The sequence below is a fragment of the Meriones unguiculatus genome, chromosome 17, assembly GCF_030254825.1.
Source record: "Meriones unguiculatus strain TT.TT164.6M chromosome 17, Bangor_MerUng_6.1, whole genome shotgun sequence".
Lineage (NCBI taxonomy): Eukaryota > Metazoa > Chordata > Mammalia > Rodentia > Muridae > Meriones > Meriones unguiculatus.
The window spans coordinates 94230872-94246668 of record NC_083364.1 but is presented as its reverse complement, the minus strand read 5'-3'; the positions used below and the strand labels follow the sequence as shown (position 1 = coordinate 94246668).

General features: G+C 50.1%; 1 protein-coding gene across 1 annotated transcript; it reads left to right on the top strand.

The window, feature by feature from the left end:
- The first annotated feature begins 2458 nt into the window (after positions 1–2458).
- Positions 2459–15385, top strand: Kcne1 (potassium voltage-gated channel subfamily E regulatory subunit 1). Its single transcript, XM_021628443.2, has 2 exons — positions 2459–2590; positions 12721–15385. The coding sequence occupies exon 2, from the start codon at positions 12759–12761 to the stop codon at positions 13146–13148; it is 390 nt and encodes a 129-aa protein (XP_021484118.1). The 5' UTR covers positions 2459–2590; positions 12721–12758; the 3' UTR covers positions 13149–15385.
- The last annotated feature ends 412 nt before the right edge of the window (positions 15386–15797 follow it).

Below are 15797 nucleotides of genomic sequence, written 5' to 3'. Positions count from 1 at the left end.
GGAATATGGAGGACAGAGGACAACATCCAGCTGTTCCCTGCATGCTGGCAGCCTTGTCCGAGTTCAGGTCTCTCGCTGGCCCAGAACGCATCAGCTGAGGTAGGTTGCCTGGCCCCAGGAACCTTCCTGCCTCTCTCTGCCTCCCAGCCCAGGATTACAAGGGCACTTCACCACCACCCCCTTTTTTAAAAAACAAAAACAAAACAAACAAACAAACAAAACCCCACTTCGATTCTGGGGTCAAACACGGGTCCTCAAGCATACAGATCAAACAGTTGCCCACTAAGCCATGCCCACAGCCTTATGGTTTGGGCCTTATACATCTCCCAAAGGCTTGTGCATTAAAGGCTTGATCCTTAACTTGGTGCCACAGACAGAGAGGAGGGAAAAAAAAAAGAGAGGTAGCACCTTGTAGGAGGCTTTTATGACATTTGGGGAATGCCTTTGCAAGAGACAGTGCCATTCCAGCTCTTTCTCTGACCTTTCCTAGCTGTGAGGTACTGCTTTTGTTCAGCCATGACACACTGTCTCACCATGGGCCCAAAGCGATGGGTCCAGCCGAGCACAGAGAGACCTTTAAAACGAAGGGGCCAAAATGAACTTTTTCTCTTGTGAGGTGATTGCCTCAGATGTTTGATGAGGCAATGCAAAGCTAACTAAGCAGGACAACAATGGGGAAGCTAAAGGACAGGGCATGCCCCAGCCTGATGTGGGGAGGACACCAGCTGAACAGCAGCCATACGGAACGGCCAAATCCTGTATGCGTAAGAGTGAGCCCTGCTGACGTGCCCTGACTCTCTTAGCATCAGGGATCAAGCAGAGCCAGGAGAAAGCAGAATGTCTCCACCTGAGGCAGTCCTAAAAGAGGATGATGGGAAGCAGCTGGCTTGGGGATGTCACACTCACTGAAGTAGGGGCTCATGGAAGGCAAATCTAAACCTGCTAAAGTAGGGGCCATATCTGTCAGTAAAGGAACCGCAAAGGAAGTTGGAGGAGGAAGGGGGTCCTGGTACCAGGGTCACTCGAAGGGGATGGGTTATATCCATCATCCCTAAGAAGGGGTAAGAATGGAAGAGTGAAGGGAGAAGAGGAAAAGGTGAGGGGAGGGTAGAGCAAGCCTCGCGATGGCAAGTGGGGACTGTCAAGCGCAGCTGTGTAATAATAAACAACTCACTTTGTAGGGAGCGGAGAGGACCCGGAAGAGAGGCGAGAACACTGCCGTGTGCAGGCACACTGCCTTTCTGGACATGTTCCCATTCACAGTGCCCAGCAGCAGGTGGGAGGCGCCCTCCCACACCCCGATGAGGGAGATAGTGATCCGGGCAGCTGGCCTGGCCTGGGTTGTGTCTGAAAGGACCACACATAAAATGCTTGGTAGGATAAACATGGCGCCTCCATCCTTCAGCCATTTCCCCACCTGCTGGACTCCAGCTTCGGAAAGGTGGGCAGAAAGACACCACGTGAACACAGCACAGGGGAGAAGGAGTCAGGAATTCTCAGACCAAGGCTGTGAATGTTGTTTTCTCTGGAGTATGTAGAGTTGTTGATCCTCCTTGGCTGATGTCAGCGGCAGACAATGCTGACCTCAGCTGTTGTTTCTCCTTACTTCCCTTTGTTCTCTGTAAAATCCAGAGCCGGTGTTTTTCATGGAGCTCTATAGCAGAGAGATACTTGACGTTGAGCGAGGTTTGGTATTACAAGACTTTAATCTCAGCACTTCAGAGGGAGACACAGTTGGCTCTCTGTGAATTTGAAGCCAGTCTTATCTACATAGGGTGTTGCAGGATAGCCAGAACTACATAGTAAGACTCTTTCTCAACAAACAACAAAACCACATCACAACCTACTTGGAAATATTTTGCTAGCGGCTTCATGTGATACTTCACTATATGGAAGAACCTTGTATCACATATGCTATAATTATTTTTTATGGTTTTAGGCACCCAGGTTTCAATTATTGTAAATAAAACTGTGAAGAACCTTTCTGTCCTTAAGACTTCTCTAAAGTCAGAGGCTCTCCTGGAACAGGTTTCTCAGAATGAAATTACCTGCCCAAAGTGGGAGGGGGCATTCTAGTGTTTTACAAAGTGGCTGAGTGTGTGGGTTGTGCCACCCACATGAGAACAGCCCCTACGTGCCTTTCTAGCAGCAGTGTTCCTGGAATGCTGCAGGTAAGACCCCGCCAGAGCCTCCAGTGGCAGCCATCTGCACCCAGGACTGCCATGAGCCTTCCCAGTGCCCACACGGAAGACCATGGGGCAGTGCCCCTGCCTGGGGCTGTCTTCTAGCTGAAGGTCAGAAGCCGGCCTCTGCTCTCTCATCTGCAGTTGCTAGCCCAGCCTGGCCCTTTCACCAGGACTGCCCCTGCTTGCTCACACTTATCAACTGGTGGGCAACGCTGTGAAATTGACCAGGAAGTCACCTGAGCCACCTCAGAGCTTGCTCCCGCTGGGAGAGAAAGGCGGTTCATACTTGCCTAAGAACTGTGGAGGTGGTGCCAGGGCTGGGGTGCCTCCAGCAACTCACTGCCTACAGCAGAGCCCCGACCATCTTGCCACCTCTGCACCCTCTGCTCAGGACCAAGCACCCGGTAAGTAGATGCTCGATATAGCCTTGGCAGGTAGCTTCGGAGCCACGGGTTCAGCAGGACGTCAAGATAAAGGAATCTGGGGCGGTTCCGAGCCATCTCTGAGGTGACTGTGTTTAGGGCCCTTTAACAGCGTTTGTCCAGAGTTGTCCGGGTTTGTCCTCTCGATTTTCCTACAGACTGTCTGTCAGCCCTGAGCCCCGCTGCTGGATTCAAAGTGCTTCCTTCCCTGACAAAGGATGTGGGGTTCTGGGTGGGCTGTGTGATGACCTTGGGGACCTGGGCCATTGACGCACAAGCGGAGGGGATCATAAGCAGAGAGGAGCAGGTTGGACCCCAGGGTTCTGTCAGGCTCCACCCGCCCAGCTGCATTGCATAGGCCCCACTGAGCTCCCAACCCCAGCCAGGGCTCCCAATGCACACCAGGCTCCCCTCTGCCCCCACCCCTCTCGCCCCCTCACCCCCGGCTTCCAGACTCCGGTAAGTCAGGGGCTCCTGCCTCAGGGACAAGTTTTAACTCACAGGTACTCCACATGCTGGGGCCATGGGTTTAACCCCTAGCCAATCCCTTCCCTGCCTGGTTTCACTTACACGAAAGTCACAGGAAAATATTTTTACTTTATTATTAGCTCACTGGAATTCTCGGAGAAAATTTGGAAAATACCTAAAAGCAACAAAAGAAAATTAAACCCACCACCCCAGTCCTCAGCCGCAGAGATCCCCCACCCCAGTTCAGCAATGCTGGAGGCACAAGAGCCAAAAAAGAGACTGCTATTGCTTTTATTGCTTAATTATTTATTTAATTATTTTGATCAGGGAGGTTCTTGGGGTTTTGGCCTTTTTCCCGTGGGAAAGGCATGGGACATGGAGAACACAGTTGATATCTGATCATGATTGCGGTACTGAGGGAACGGGAAACTTCTAGAGGAAAGGCAGAAAACAGCTGTAGCGTGTGCCTAATCTCTAACCCCCTAGCCTCACTTACTGAGATACAGGAGATTAGCGGAGGGCCTTTGGTTCCCTGAGGGCACCCTGCGCCCTGCGCTGTTCAGCCATCTCCGTGTGGACTGACAGCTCACCTCAGCACGTGAGGTAACGTCTGCCTCCACAGAGGATGGTGGTAAGTAACAGAGCTGCCATGTAGGATGAGGGAGATGGGGCATTTGCTGACTTCATTTGTTCGGCTCCAGCTCTGGGGGGTCATGTGAATTGAAGGCATTCTTGGCCGGGGCCAAAACTTCTGCCTTCCAGCCCTGTTTGGTTTTCCCAGCAGATGAGGAAGGCCCCCCAGGTGCCCGAGAAAGCAGTCCTGACATCACCCCTCTTGGATAGTGGGTTAGGAATGATTCCTAAGGGCATAAGCGCTTGAAGGACCACAGAAAGGTTTGCACATGTCATCTGGGGGTGAATGGCCTCCAGTGTGGTCCCCCTCCTGGGAGTTGGCTGGAACTCGGAGGCATCCATGCATTCATGCATGCATGCCTGCCTCTGCTGAACGATGATTGCAGTCCCACCAGATTGGGACTCTGTTCCCGCTGTTCTGGACAGAGTGAAAACAGCCCGAGAGCGATTCCTGCTTTAAAAGATTACCTTTCGGTGTGAGAGATAAACGTTCCGCAGTACACACACTAACTAAGAAAACTATACAATACTGTGGGGAAAACGAAAAGGAATATATGGGAAGCATTACCGAGAATGAAGGTGTCGGGGCAAAGTATATTAGGTACTTGAATCTTCTTCGTGATAAGCTGAGTTTCAGATCCATACAGTGCAATATAGGTAACCAAAATTGTGTCACAAAAAGATCTACAAAAATAAAAATCAATACAAATTTTAACAGGAGAACACGCATTGGAAGAGGTTTTCATGTCGTAACCTCACAGGCCATTCCCATAATGCAGTGCACGCTCTCACTTATTCTCTCTCACTGCAGTGGTATTGAGTCGGTCTGAGCTCTCTCTCACAGAGCAAGCCCTTCTCCACCTGTGGGAGGCAGAGGCTGCCACCGTGATCGGCTGACAGGGCAGGGGTTCTCACAGATGGCCATTCGGTCTAGCCATTGAAGGACCTTTAGTGGGTTAACACGGTGATGTCCTGAACATGCTCTCGAGGAGGGCTAGGGAAAGGTCATGGCAGGGTTATTTGATACTGTGGACGATGCTGTGGCACGTGTAATACATAGGGTGGACTTACCATTCCAGGCTTTTAAAGGGGGAAACTGAGGCTCCTTGCTTTTACCTAATTTGCTGAGCTCCAGTTCCTGTCTCCTCTCCTTATAAATGACTTCAGCTGTCATTTGTTCTTAATCCAATGCTCCTCCCTCGGTGAATCTTCTGAACATTTCTGTTGTGTTTCCGTTCCTTGTACCCAGCCTCCTTGTCTGGCACCTGTGGGGTCTGTGGAAGCCAGGGAAGGAGGATCAGACTCAGAGGCAGCCGCCCATAGGCACCAGTCTGGGAACAGTGGTTCTCGGTCTCCACTCTGGGTCCCCGCTGAGCTCTGCCTGCCTCAGTCCCCCAGGGAAGGACGGAAGACCAGGGCAAAGCCAGCTTGCTGCCTGGAGGGTCAGGATTCACTGAGGGGTACGTGCAGCATATATGTTTCCAGAATTTGGCACCATCAATAGACAGCTGCTTCCAAGGACAACTGGTGTAAATTCTAGGCTCAGCCAAGGTCACAGTTGCCCAAATCAGACCTGTCTAGACTTGGCTTCTCATTCTGCTTCTTAAAATACACACGGCAGAATGCAAACACGACTCTGCCCCTGTCTTGATTAACAAATGAGTGCTCTTTCGAGGAAATGCTTCTGAATCCTGTCACCACACCAAGAATGTATCCCACTCCATTGAGATAAGCAATGTTTAGGGGAGGGCTCTGTGGCTCATCCAAACCTGAGAGAGGCAGGACTAGACCCCGGCTCTGGCCATGAACCCCATCACCCCTGTCTGTCCTGAAACCTAAGCTGCTGGAAAACCCTGCCAAGTAAGCAAAGCATCAAATCCTCAGAGCATTGCCAGTGTTGGGAAAGCCTCTGTTCCAGAAGCTTCCAGACTGTTATCAGTGCTGACAGGTGATGTAGCCTGAGCACAGGGGTGGGAGTAGGAATGCAGAAGGGTCAGGCAGGGTCCACACAGGCTCCACTTGCTACAGTTCTGTTCCTCAGCTTCCCAAAGCCCTATGTCCTGAGTGATGTCCAGCAGGCCTGCAGCTCTGGGTCTGAGCTCCCAAGGAAAAAACATGTTCACCCTATTCCTAACTGGGGACCATGCCCCTGCTTCGGACCCAAACATTTTCAGAAACTTGTAGAAGAAACTCAGCCGATGCCAGTGTGAGAAGGTGCATGCCAAGCTGAGCCCAGCTTGGTCATGTCTGAAGCTAGGCACCCCTGGTTCCAACTGTTGCCACTTTAGCAGCCTATCTTTCCAGTGTTGGTGATCCAGAGCCTCGTCTCTGTCAGAGCAGCACTGTCTGTGAGAACTAAGGATGGGGCCGACTTCCAATAGTTTAGGGAAGAAACCTGTCCTCACATGTGAAGCCAACTGGATCTGAGGAGTGGCTGGCTCCCCAGTTCCTTTGCGTCTAAGGAGTCTGTCTCCTCAGTACAAAGTCCTGGGAACTCCCTTCTTTGTACTGATAAGAGGGGAGCCTGTGGCTAAAAGATTAAATTTCATGTGTTTTGCTCAGAGAGATAACCTTGGCCCACTCATCTCAGTGCTGTGGGGCCCAGGTCTCTGTAAGTTAAAACTGTTGGGCCAGTCACTCTCCGCACCCACTTGAAGCCACTGGGCTACGGGTGCTTTGACACTGTAATGGCAGTGAACCGGGAGGATCTCACATCAGCTCCCTAATGGCATGCAGACTGGACCCTGAGGCATTTCTGCCAGGACTGTCACAGGTCATTGACCAACTCCCCTGGAGTCTCAGAATACGAGTCACCTGCAGGCTCCATAGGGTACAGAGGGCGTTAGCAAAGGCAAGGCAATGTATTCAATATAAGGTACGAAACAACTGCCACAAACCTGAGGCATTGTGATTAGAAAGGGAGGTGGTTGGCTGCTCTTCTGGCCTGGCATAAAGCCAGCCATAATCTAAGGTGCCAGGGTGAGTTAGTGTGAGCGAGTAAAGATGAGACTTTCTGGAGAAGCATACGAGACCAAGGCAGGCCTGGAAAACAAGGAGGCATGAAAATTCAGCCACAAAATCATGCTTTATATCCCAAGAGTGCTAACTCTGCCAGGTGTTCTGCAGAGCAAAACACCTGACGGGTGATGTAGCCTGAGCACAGGGGTGGAGCAGGAATGCAGAAGGGTCAGGCAGGGTCCACACAGGCTCCACTTGCTGCCGTTCTGTTCCTCAGCCGTTTTCTAAGTCTCTGCTGCACAGCCCACATGCCTCCACCCTCACTGTAAGTTGTGTCAGTGGAGGACAGAGGTCTGTCTGTGACAAAACCACAGAGTCTTAATGCATAAGGAGCTCACTGGCAGCCAAGAGTGTAGCTCACTGGGTAATGTATTTAGTATGTGCGATGCCCTGGGGGTGGGGTGGGTGCGGTTAACAGCCCTTAAGCTCATTCTCATCATCACCACTTAAAGGCCCCACCTCTAAGCACTGTGGAGAATTCCTTCCAGCTGGGCTGTGATCCCAGCACTTGAGAGGCAGAGGCAGGCAGATCTCTGAGTTCGAGGTCAGCCTGGTGTACAGAGTGAGTTCCGGGACAGTCAAGGCTACATAGAGAAACCCTGCCTCAAAAAACCAAACCAAACAAAAACCAAGAATTCTTCCCAGTGCATGCTGTGGGGACACAGTTCAAACCATAGCTGGAAGTTTTGTAAGGCACAGTGTCAAGGCAGGAACCCAGAGAGACATCATTAAAATCTCAGAGGTAGGACCCAGGTGTCATTATTTTCTGAGCACTTCACAAAGCTTCTTTTCTTTCCTTTTTTTTTTTAAATTTTACTTTATTTTATGTACATTAGTGTGAAGGTGTCAGATCCCTTGAAATTGGGTTATAGACAGTTGTGAGCTGCCATATAGGTGCTGGGAATTGAACCCAGGTCCTTTAGGAAGGATAGATAGTGCTCTTAACCACTGAGCCATCTCTCTAGCCCCACCACAGAGCTTGAAGCTAGTGAGCCTGAGTTCCCAGAACTCAGAAGGTGCTTGTCAGGCCAATTCCCAGGCTCCACCTAAGTCCTAGCAGATCAGAACCCTGGAGGAGGGGCCCAGCAATCTGCATTTCACCAGTGTTTCTCAGGCAAGCTAAACAATGACCCTAAGAAGGAGAGGAGGATGGTGTGGGCCCAGGGGGGTTTGAAACAGATATTTGGGTCTGTTTCTTCTGGCCACAGAAGTTTCCATCTGGTTTTAAGTAATAGGTCTTTTTAGTAAACCCACAAGTATAAATTACATACAGAACTGACTCTGAAATTAGTTTCCTGTGTGAAGTTATTGATCCTAAACCGATTAACATCTGGGTCCCCCATGTTGCCTGCCATCACCCACATAGTCACCGGCCTATGAGAACTCCTTGATAGTAATTGGTACAGGGTTGCTAGTCAATTTGTCAGCTGGCATTTTGGAAATAAAATGATACTGTCAGCTCACTGCCCACTCTCCTCTGTGGCAGGGGCCTGAGGCTCCCTCCATGGTTTCAGTCACTAAGGAAGAAATCACTGAACTTTGAGTTTTATTGAGTTTCCAGACAACTCCTGCCTGTTCCCATGCTCAGGATGGGGCTAGATCTCACCGCTCTTGAGGAAATTGGTAGCTCGGTGTCTCTTTGACCCTTCCCTCCTCTCACAGGCACATACTCAAAAGGCTAGCAATAAAAGGGATGAGCTTCGCTTCTCATTCATGATAGCTCTCTCCAGAAAGTACAAAGACAGCCACAGTGTCAACCACCGGGGAAAGAAACTTAAACCAAAAGTCCCAGATTCTTGGAGGCAGCAGCTTAACCAAGGCCTCACCATGGCAATCATCCTGCCTTAGAAAGCAATTCTGGAAGGGTTTGTTTTGGTGCACACACCTGCAGGGGTTTTGATCCATGGTTGCTGGGCTCCATTGCTTCTGGGCCATGGTGAGGCAGAGCAGGACACAGTAAAGCAGGTCTGCTCACCTTGCTGCAGCCGGGAACCAGCAAGAAGTGTCAGGAAAGGGCCAAGGGGAGCACACACCCTTCAGAGGCAAGAACAACCTCTGTTCTTCAACTCAGCTTCATTCTCTTCAGTCCTGCCACCTCCTGTCAGCCTCTTCAAATTGTGAGTCCACTTACGGATTTAGTCCTTGATTAGGTCAAAGCTCCATGAACTACTCATCTCTGGAATGGTCCTCACAGACACACCAAAAGGTGTGGCTAACAATATCCTCAGTGTCTCTCCCCTCCTTCAAGTGGGCAGTTAAGGCTAACCTTCCATATCCATGCTCAGGATCACTGAATGTCAGCCCAGCACTGGCCACTTTCCATGCTTGATCAGTGATCCCACAGCTTGAAAATGTCAGTGTTGAGTGTTCCTGTTCTACAAAGACGAAAAGATGCAACCAAGAGAGGCAGAGGAACATTTGATAGCAGCTCACTAATTTTTCCCTGGCTGCTGTGGACCAAGCACAGACTCAGTTGAGTAGAGATGGAGCCTAGAGATCTTGACTGGAATGAAGTTGGCAGGGGCATCCATCAGGATGTGCTAACCCAGCCACATGTACCAAAGAAGGCTTCAGGAGGCAGGTAAGAGCTGAGCTGAGCTGAATTTGAAAGTGTGAGCTGCTCTATGAAGGGGTTTCATTGGCCAAGTGTGAGTAGCACCATTATGGAGCCAGAGTCTGAACTGGGAATGTGCAAAGACATAAGGACAAGTGGAAAGTTCAGTGAAGGCCAGCAGGACTGGAGCATGGAGTCTGGGGAGAGTGACAACGGAGGAATGAAGCAGGGACCTTCAGATTAGAGTCCATCCACAGCTGTGCTCTGAACAGGTCATTTCCTTCTGAAGGTGACAAGGGACAATGAAGGCCTTTCACTTGGGACTGTCGTGGTAGGGCTGACTCTGCTATTGCTGTGAGTGGCATGGCTGTTGAGCTCACCAAGGCACAGGCAGGGTGCTGACAGGATGCTGCTGAGGCTCTGAGTCTGAGCAGCCCCAGCACGGCAGCTCTTGTGCTGAGAGAGGAGATCTGGGGTCACGGCCATGTTTATGATGCCGATGGAGGTGGTGTGATCACCAGGGTGAGGGTGGTATGAGGGGGGAGGACAGAGAGAGAGAGAGCCACTAACATGTCAGTGTTGCATAGAGCAAGGTTTCAGAAAGTGCAAAACATCTTCACTTGGTGCTAGGTTTGGACTCATTTTTATTTATTATTTTTAAATGATTTATTTTATTTTGTGTGTATGGTGTTTTGTCTGCATGTATGTCTCTATGAAGGTGTCAAATCACTTGAAGCTGGGTTACAGACAGTTGTGAGCCACCATGTGGGTGCTGGGGATTGAACTCAGGTTCTCTGAAAGAGCACCCAATGCTCTTAATCACTGAGCCGTCTCTTCAGCCACTAGGGTTCATTTTTAAATTGAGCCAGTTCTATGAGGAAGTAGTTCTGCAGTTGATGGTTGCTCCAGGAATGGTTGGTCAATGCCACAGTCCCCATGCTAGCTGGGGAAGGCTGAGCTGCCCTGGTGTATGGTAGACTCCTGTTTTCATGGTGACTCTGGTGACTCATGGTGACTCAGAAACTGTGTCCCAAACATGCCTTTGTCTTTAGCTGAATAAGCACCAATGGCACCTCAAGGGCATATTCTACTTAGCTGCCTTGAGACTTTTAGGAGATGAGGTTAGACCATCTGAAGCTTGGTAAATTCCTAGTGGTCATTTTTGAGTTGAACTAAAAGCATGACTTCAACATATCTAGGCTTCTGTTTCCAAACAGGACAGAGAAGTAAAAGGTGGTATTTAACACCTCCCCAACACACACACACACACACACACCTAAAGGAACATAGTTTCACTTATCAGTGATGTGATGGTTAGCTAGATAGGGTTCTTAGAACACATGAAATATCTGACAGAATTCTACAGCCACTCAGAGAGGCTTCTCACAGTGACCAGGCCTGGGTGTTCAGAAGAGACATCAACACTGGAGAGGTGGCAGGAGTGATGCATTCTCCGTGGCCCTGCTGGACATCCACAGGAGGTGGGCATCGGAGAAGGAAGATTAGCAAACTGAATCACCAAGTCCTCAGACTAGAGCATGCGTAAACTCAGCACCCATTCCACAGGCTGTCTGTTATGGGGTGAACACAGCTGCCCCTAGAGAGACACCCATGGAGAAACAGACCCCTGCTAGCCCATTTTCTCAAAAATCCAAGCAACATGCCTGCATGATTTATGAGGAATAAAGCTCTCTTTGGGTCATGGTTCTGAAGATGCCCAACAGTGTGGTATGGTCATGCTCCCTGTATCTGGTAAACTCCTCATACTACACCACAACATGGCAGAGGAGACTATAGTAAGACAGAGCAAGTTTGCCAAGGATAACCCACTATATCTGTGATTGGATTCATGGATAATAAAGCCACTCCCCCAATAACACATTCGTCTATATGTGGATTCATCACTTGTGAGGGGCAGCATCCTTGTGACGAAGTCACTTTCCAGTGGTCTTCTTGCCCAGCACGGTTCCACTGAGAACCAAGTGTTCACATGTGGACTTGCAGGGGACACAGTCACATTGTATCAACCAACCATTGCACACTCCGTCCACAGGCGCCCTGACCATGACTGCCTCAGTCTGAGCAGTTACAGAAAACACTGTAGTTACTTATGGAAGAAAAAGTTCCAGAGCGGCAGCCCGTGATGGTGGGGGAGGAGAAGCAGCAGACAGCCGGATGGAGGCTGAGAGATCACATCTTCATCTGCACACAGGAAGCAGAGAGGGACGTGGGAGTGGGTGGGACTGTAGCCCTCAGAGCCCTCCTCAAGTGCAGTCCTCCACCAAGCCTTCAGCATCTCAAAATTCTACAACTTCCCCCAGCAGCTACAAACCCAGAACCAAGTGCTCAAACCCACCAACCTATGGGGGAGATTCCCACTCTAATCACCACAGCCACCAAGAAGTTCTATATGAGAGTGTAATTCATCATGGTCCATCGAATGGGAACAAGCCATTTATCTCTCTGTTGTTTGTTTATTTATGTATTATTTTTGAGACGGGATCTCACTGTATAGCCCTGACAGGCCTGGAACTCATTCTGTAGACCCAAACTCATAGGAATCCTCCTGCCTCTGCTTTACAGGTGCTATTTTTATCTTTTAAAGTTTTTTTAAATTACTTTTATTTATTTATTTTGTGTTTGTGCATATGTATGTATATGTTGGGAGGACACACACATGTGTTGGTCAGAGGACACATGTCAGGAGTCAGTTCTCTCCTTCCACAATGTAGGTGCCAGGGATGGAACTCAAGTCATCAAGGCTGCTTTTAACCAGTGCCTGCACCCGTGGAGTTCTTCTGCCAGACCATCTGCCTTGTTTATGGAGTGATTGGCCACTGTAGGGCCTGTGCAGGGAGGAGAGTGGACAAAGAAAAATGAGTGTTTCATGTGGATTGGATGTAAGGAAATACAAATGCCATAAAAGACAGGAATGAGGGGGAAAGGAACACAACCCAATGAGATGCATGACCCCAGGTTGATTACGACACACAACACTACAGTACGAAGAAAGATACATTGATGAAACTCTTCCCAGTGGGGAATGATGAGAAGGCCTAAAGAGGATCAAGGTATCAATGTAAGGACCAAGAGAGGCCAATGAGCTGATGGTACACATCATGGGGGGATGTTTATCCCCTCCCCTCTGTCACCTGAGACTAAAGAACGAAGTGCATGAGGCTGGGGAGATGGCTCAGCAGTCAAGAGCACTGGCTGTTCTTCCAAAGGCCCCGGGTTCAATTCCCATGCACCCACATGGCAGCTCACAACTGTCTGAAACTCCACACCTGACATCCTTGCACAGACACACATGCAGGCAGAACACCAACGCACATAAAAATAAGTAAAATTATATTAAAAGAATGGTGTGCCTGGGATGCGGTGGGGGGAGCAGTAGGCAATCTATTCTTTTTGATTCCAAGTTGCATTTTCCTTTCAGGAATTTTTCTCTGCCCCAGGGAAACCGTGAAGCCCAGGATGAGCCAGTCTAACTCCACAACTATGCTGCCCTTTCTGAGCACGCTGTGGCAGGAGGCAGCTGAGCAGGGCAGCGACGGGCTAGGCCTGGATCGAAGGTCTCAGCCCCGAGACGACAGCAAGCTGGAGGCGCTCTACATCCTCATGGTGCTCGGCTTCTTTGGCTTCTTCACCCTGGGCATCATGCTGAGCTACATCCGATCCAAGAAGCTGGAGCACTCCCATGACCCGTACAACGTGTACATCGAGTCGGACGCCTGGCAGGCGAAAGGCAAGGCGGTCTTCCAGGCCCGAGTGCTGGAGAGCTGCAGGGCTTGCTACGTCATTGAAAACCAGGTGGCCGTAGAGCAGCCTGCCACACACCTTCCCGAGCTGAGGCCGTTGTCATGAGCCGCAGCGCTGGTTAAGAATAGACAAGCCCCATGAGGGACAACCTGGTCTTCCTAGTCACGCACCTGCCATAGTCTTTATTGTAGGAGTCTCACTGAAGGGCTGAGGGGTGAACCAATGACGGGGGCTTTCTAGATATTCCCTCTATGGTAGACAATCCACGTATCCTGCAGCCCCCCCCCCCCCCGTCTTCTTAAATCTAGAAGCGTGTCACACAACATGGCTTCGGAGATTGCGAGCTGTTTCCCAAAGTCTCTCAACATTAGCCATGTCACACAACTATGTGCTGGTCAGAAGATGGGCATGCTCTTCATCCTCCCTGACCACTTAAGGACACTGGCACACCTGAGGCAGCTGTGATGGAAACAGCAGGACACTCCCAAGAGGCACAGGCGACGCGGGCCCCTCGCCTTCCTGCATTCTCAGGTTCAAGGGGAAGAGTTTCTCAGCCCACAGTTCCTGCTGCCACTGCTTACTTTGGTCTCTGCTAAGTTACAGAATCCATATCCAAACACAGTGGCACCTCTGTCCTTGTCGCCCCGTTCACAGCTGTCCCTGCTCTGCCCTCCTGTCTCCCACTCCTCCCGTATTATACACCTTGCCTGCATTCCTTTTCCAATCACACTCACCACCCCACACCCCAGGCGGGTGGGACTGGTGTGGCAGGGTCCTTGAGGTGACAGGTTTGACTTGTTGGGAGAATTATGTCCCTAGAAGACACGATGAGGCTCTAACCCCCAGCGCTAGTGGGTGTTCTCTTGTTTGGCTATAAGATCTTTACCCACCATCACATTTCAGTGAATAGTTGAACTGGGCCCTATGCTAGTAGGATTATGAGGGACACCTGAAGACCACCACGGGATGTCAGGACAGACTGGGGCAATGAGGATAAAAGCCAAGGAGTGCCGGGAACAGATGGCCCCTGGGCTCTGGACAGAAAAAAGGAGCAATTGTCCCTGTGAGTTTCCAAGGACATTGGGGCCCTCCCGAGCCTCCATTCCAGCCTTGAGAACACAGGACAATGGCCACCTGCTTGGGAAACTTTGATAAAGCACTCTAGCCGGATAACGTGATATCTGCTGCCCCTCCCATCTCTCCAAGCAGAAGGAACTGTGGGAGTGCATATAGAGGGGCACCAGAGCTGCAGTTCACAGCAGCAAAGGCCTGCTGCCCTGACATGCTGGGTGCCAGCCTCTCCCCCTAGCACCTGAGACATGAGGACCCTTTGTACCGTGACCCCTTGAAAGCTCACTTCCTGGCGCTCCTGGGGAGTATGGAACACTTCAATGAGATGAGAGTTTGGGAAAGTGAACATAGAGCTGGCAAGATGGCTTAGCACACAGGCAACCGGAATTTGATCCCCAGAACCCGTGGAGGAAGGAGGGGACAGATTGCAGAGTTGTCTCTGACCTCCACATCACACACACATATAAAACAATAATAAATAAAATAAAGACTTAAAGACATAACATAAGCTAGTGAAAAGCAGCCCCCCCCCCCAGCACTGACTGTCCTCCTGTCACTGGCTCCATCTGATTGGAGCTCTCACCATAAAGCAGGGGTTCCTCTGTGTGTGAGAGAGAGAGAAAGAGAGGGAGAGAGAGATCTGCATCTGAACCCTGACATGGATGAACCTCTGAATAATTATTTGGGTCCTTAAATAAGAGTCCTTTGAATGCTGGACTCCTCCCCATCCCCAGATGTCCACGCACACTTTTCCTGCTGTCTTGAGAGTTCATGAGCCCCTGGAACCCAGCCTGTGGCTGCTGCATCCTTGGCCCCTGTGTGAGCCAAGCTCTGTTCCAGACAGATTCCTGTTGCCCAGACTGCGGGAAGGTTTGGAGAGGGACCCAGAGTACTCGTGACTAGCTTGTGACACGGTGACCTTGATATTCCTGGCTGCAGCGCTTCTATCACCAGCTCAGTTTCTCCACAAGAATTCCTATGCCTTTTAAGGCAGGGAGGGCCCAGAGCTCGGAGCTCTCTGCCCTTGGACCGGGCCTCAAACTCAGTACCCACTGCAGACTCCTTATCACTTCCTCCTGTGCTGGCCTCTTTGTTTAAAGGGCAGAGGGAGTGAGGAGTGAACTGAGCCACAAAACGTTATGTGCCTGTAACGCTGTAACATCTGATTTTGCACGCGTGGAGGGCTAGTGCTGTGCCAGGGACCCTCCTCAGCTCTTCAGAGATTCTGCTGATGTTTTGCATACAGTATTTTTGTTAGGACTGTGCTTTTTGCTGAATTAACTTTTTTTTTAATTAAAGCTTTTAAAAGTGATCTTGTGTTGTCATTAAAAAAAAAACAACAAGATTGAGTTGTTGCTGCTTTCTGTGTATGATGTTTGCCTGATGTTTGTAAGTGCACTTCACATGTCCGGTGAGGTCAGGAGAGGGTGTGAGATCCCCTCTCTGGCTGCTTCCTCACAGCAAGGACCCCTGGCAGTGGGAGGGAGAACAAGATGGCACTTGCAAGAGAACGTGACACTGGTCACACAAGCAGACAGTGAGCAGTGTGGAGGGGGAGAGGGACCCACTTCTGGTGCTTTTATTTGTATATATGTAGTTTTCAATGAGATATTGCTTAGTATTGGCAAGTTATTCTAAAAACTGGTCACTAAAGTCACCCACACTGTAAGGCTAGATGTTTCC

Excerpts from the sequence above, each read along its gene's own strand:
- Kcne1 (XM_021628443.2), top strand. The coding sequence starts at position 12,759 with ATGAGCCAGTCTAACTCCACAACTATGCTGCCCTTTCTGAGCACGCTG.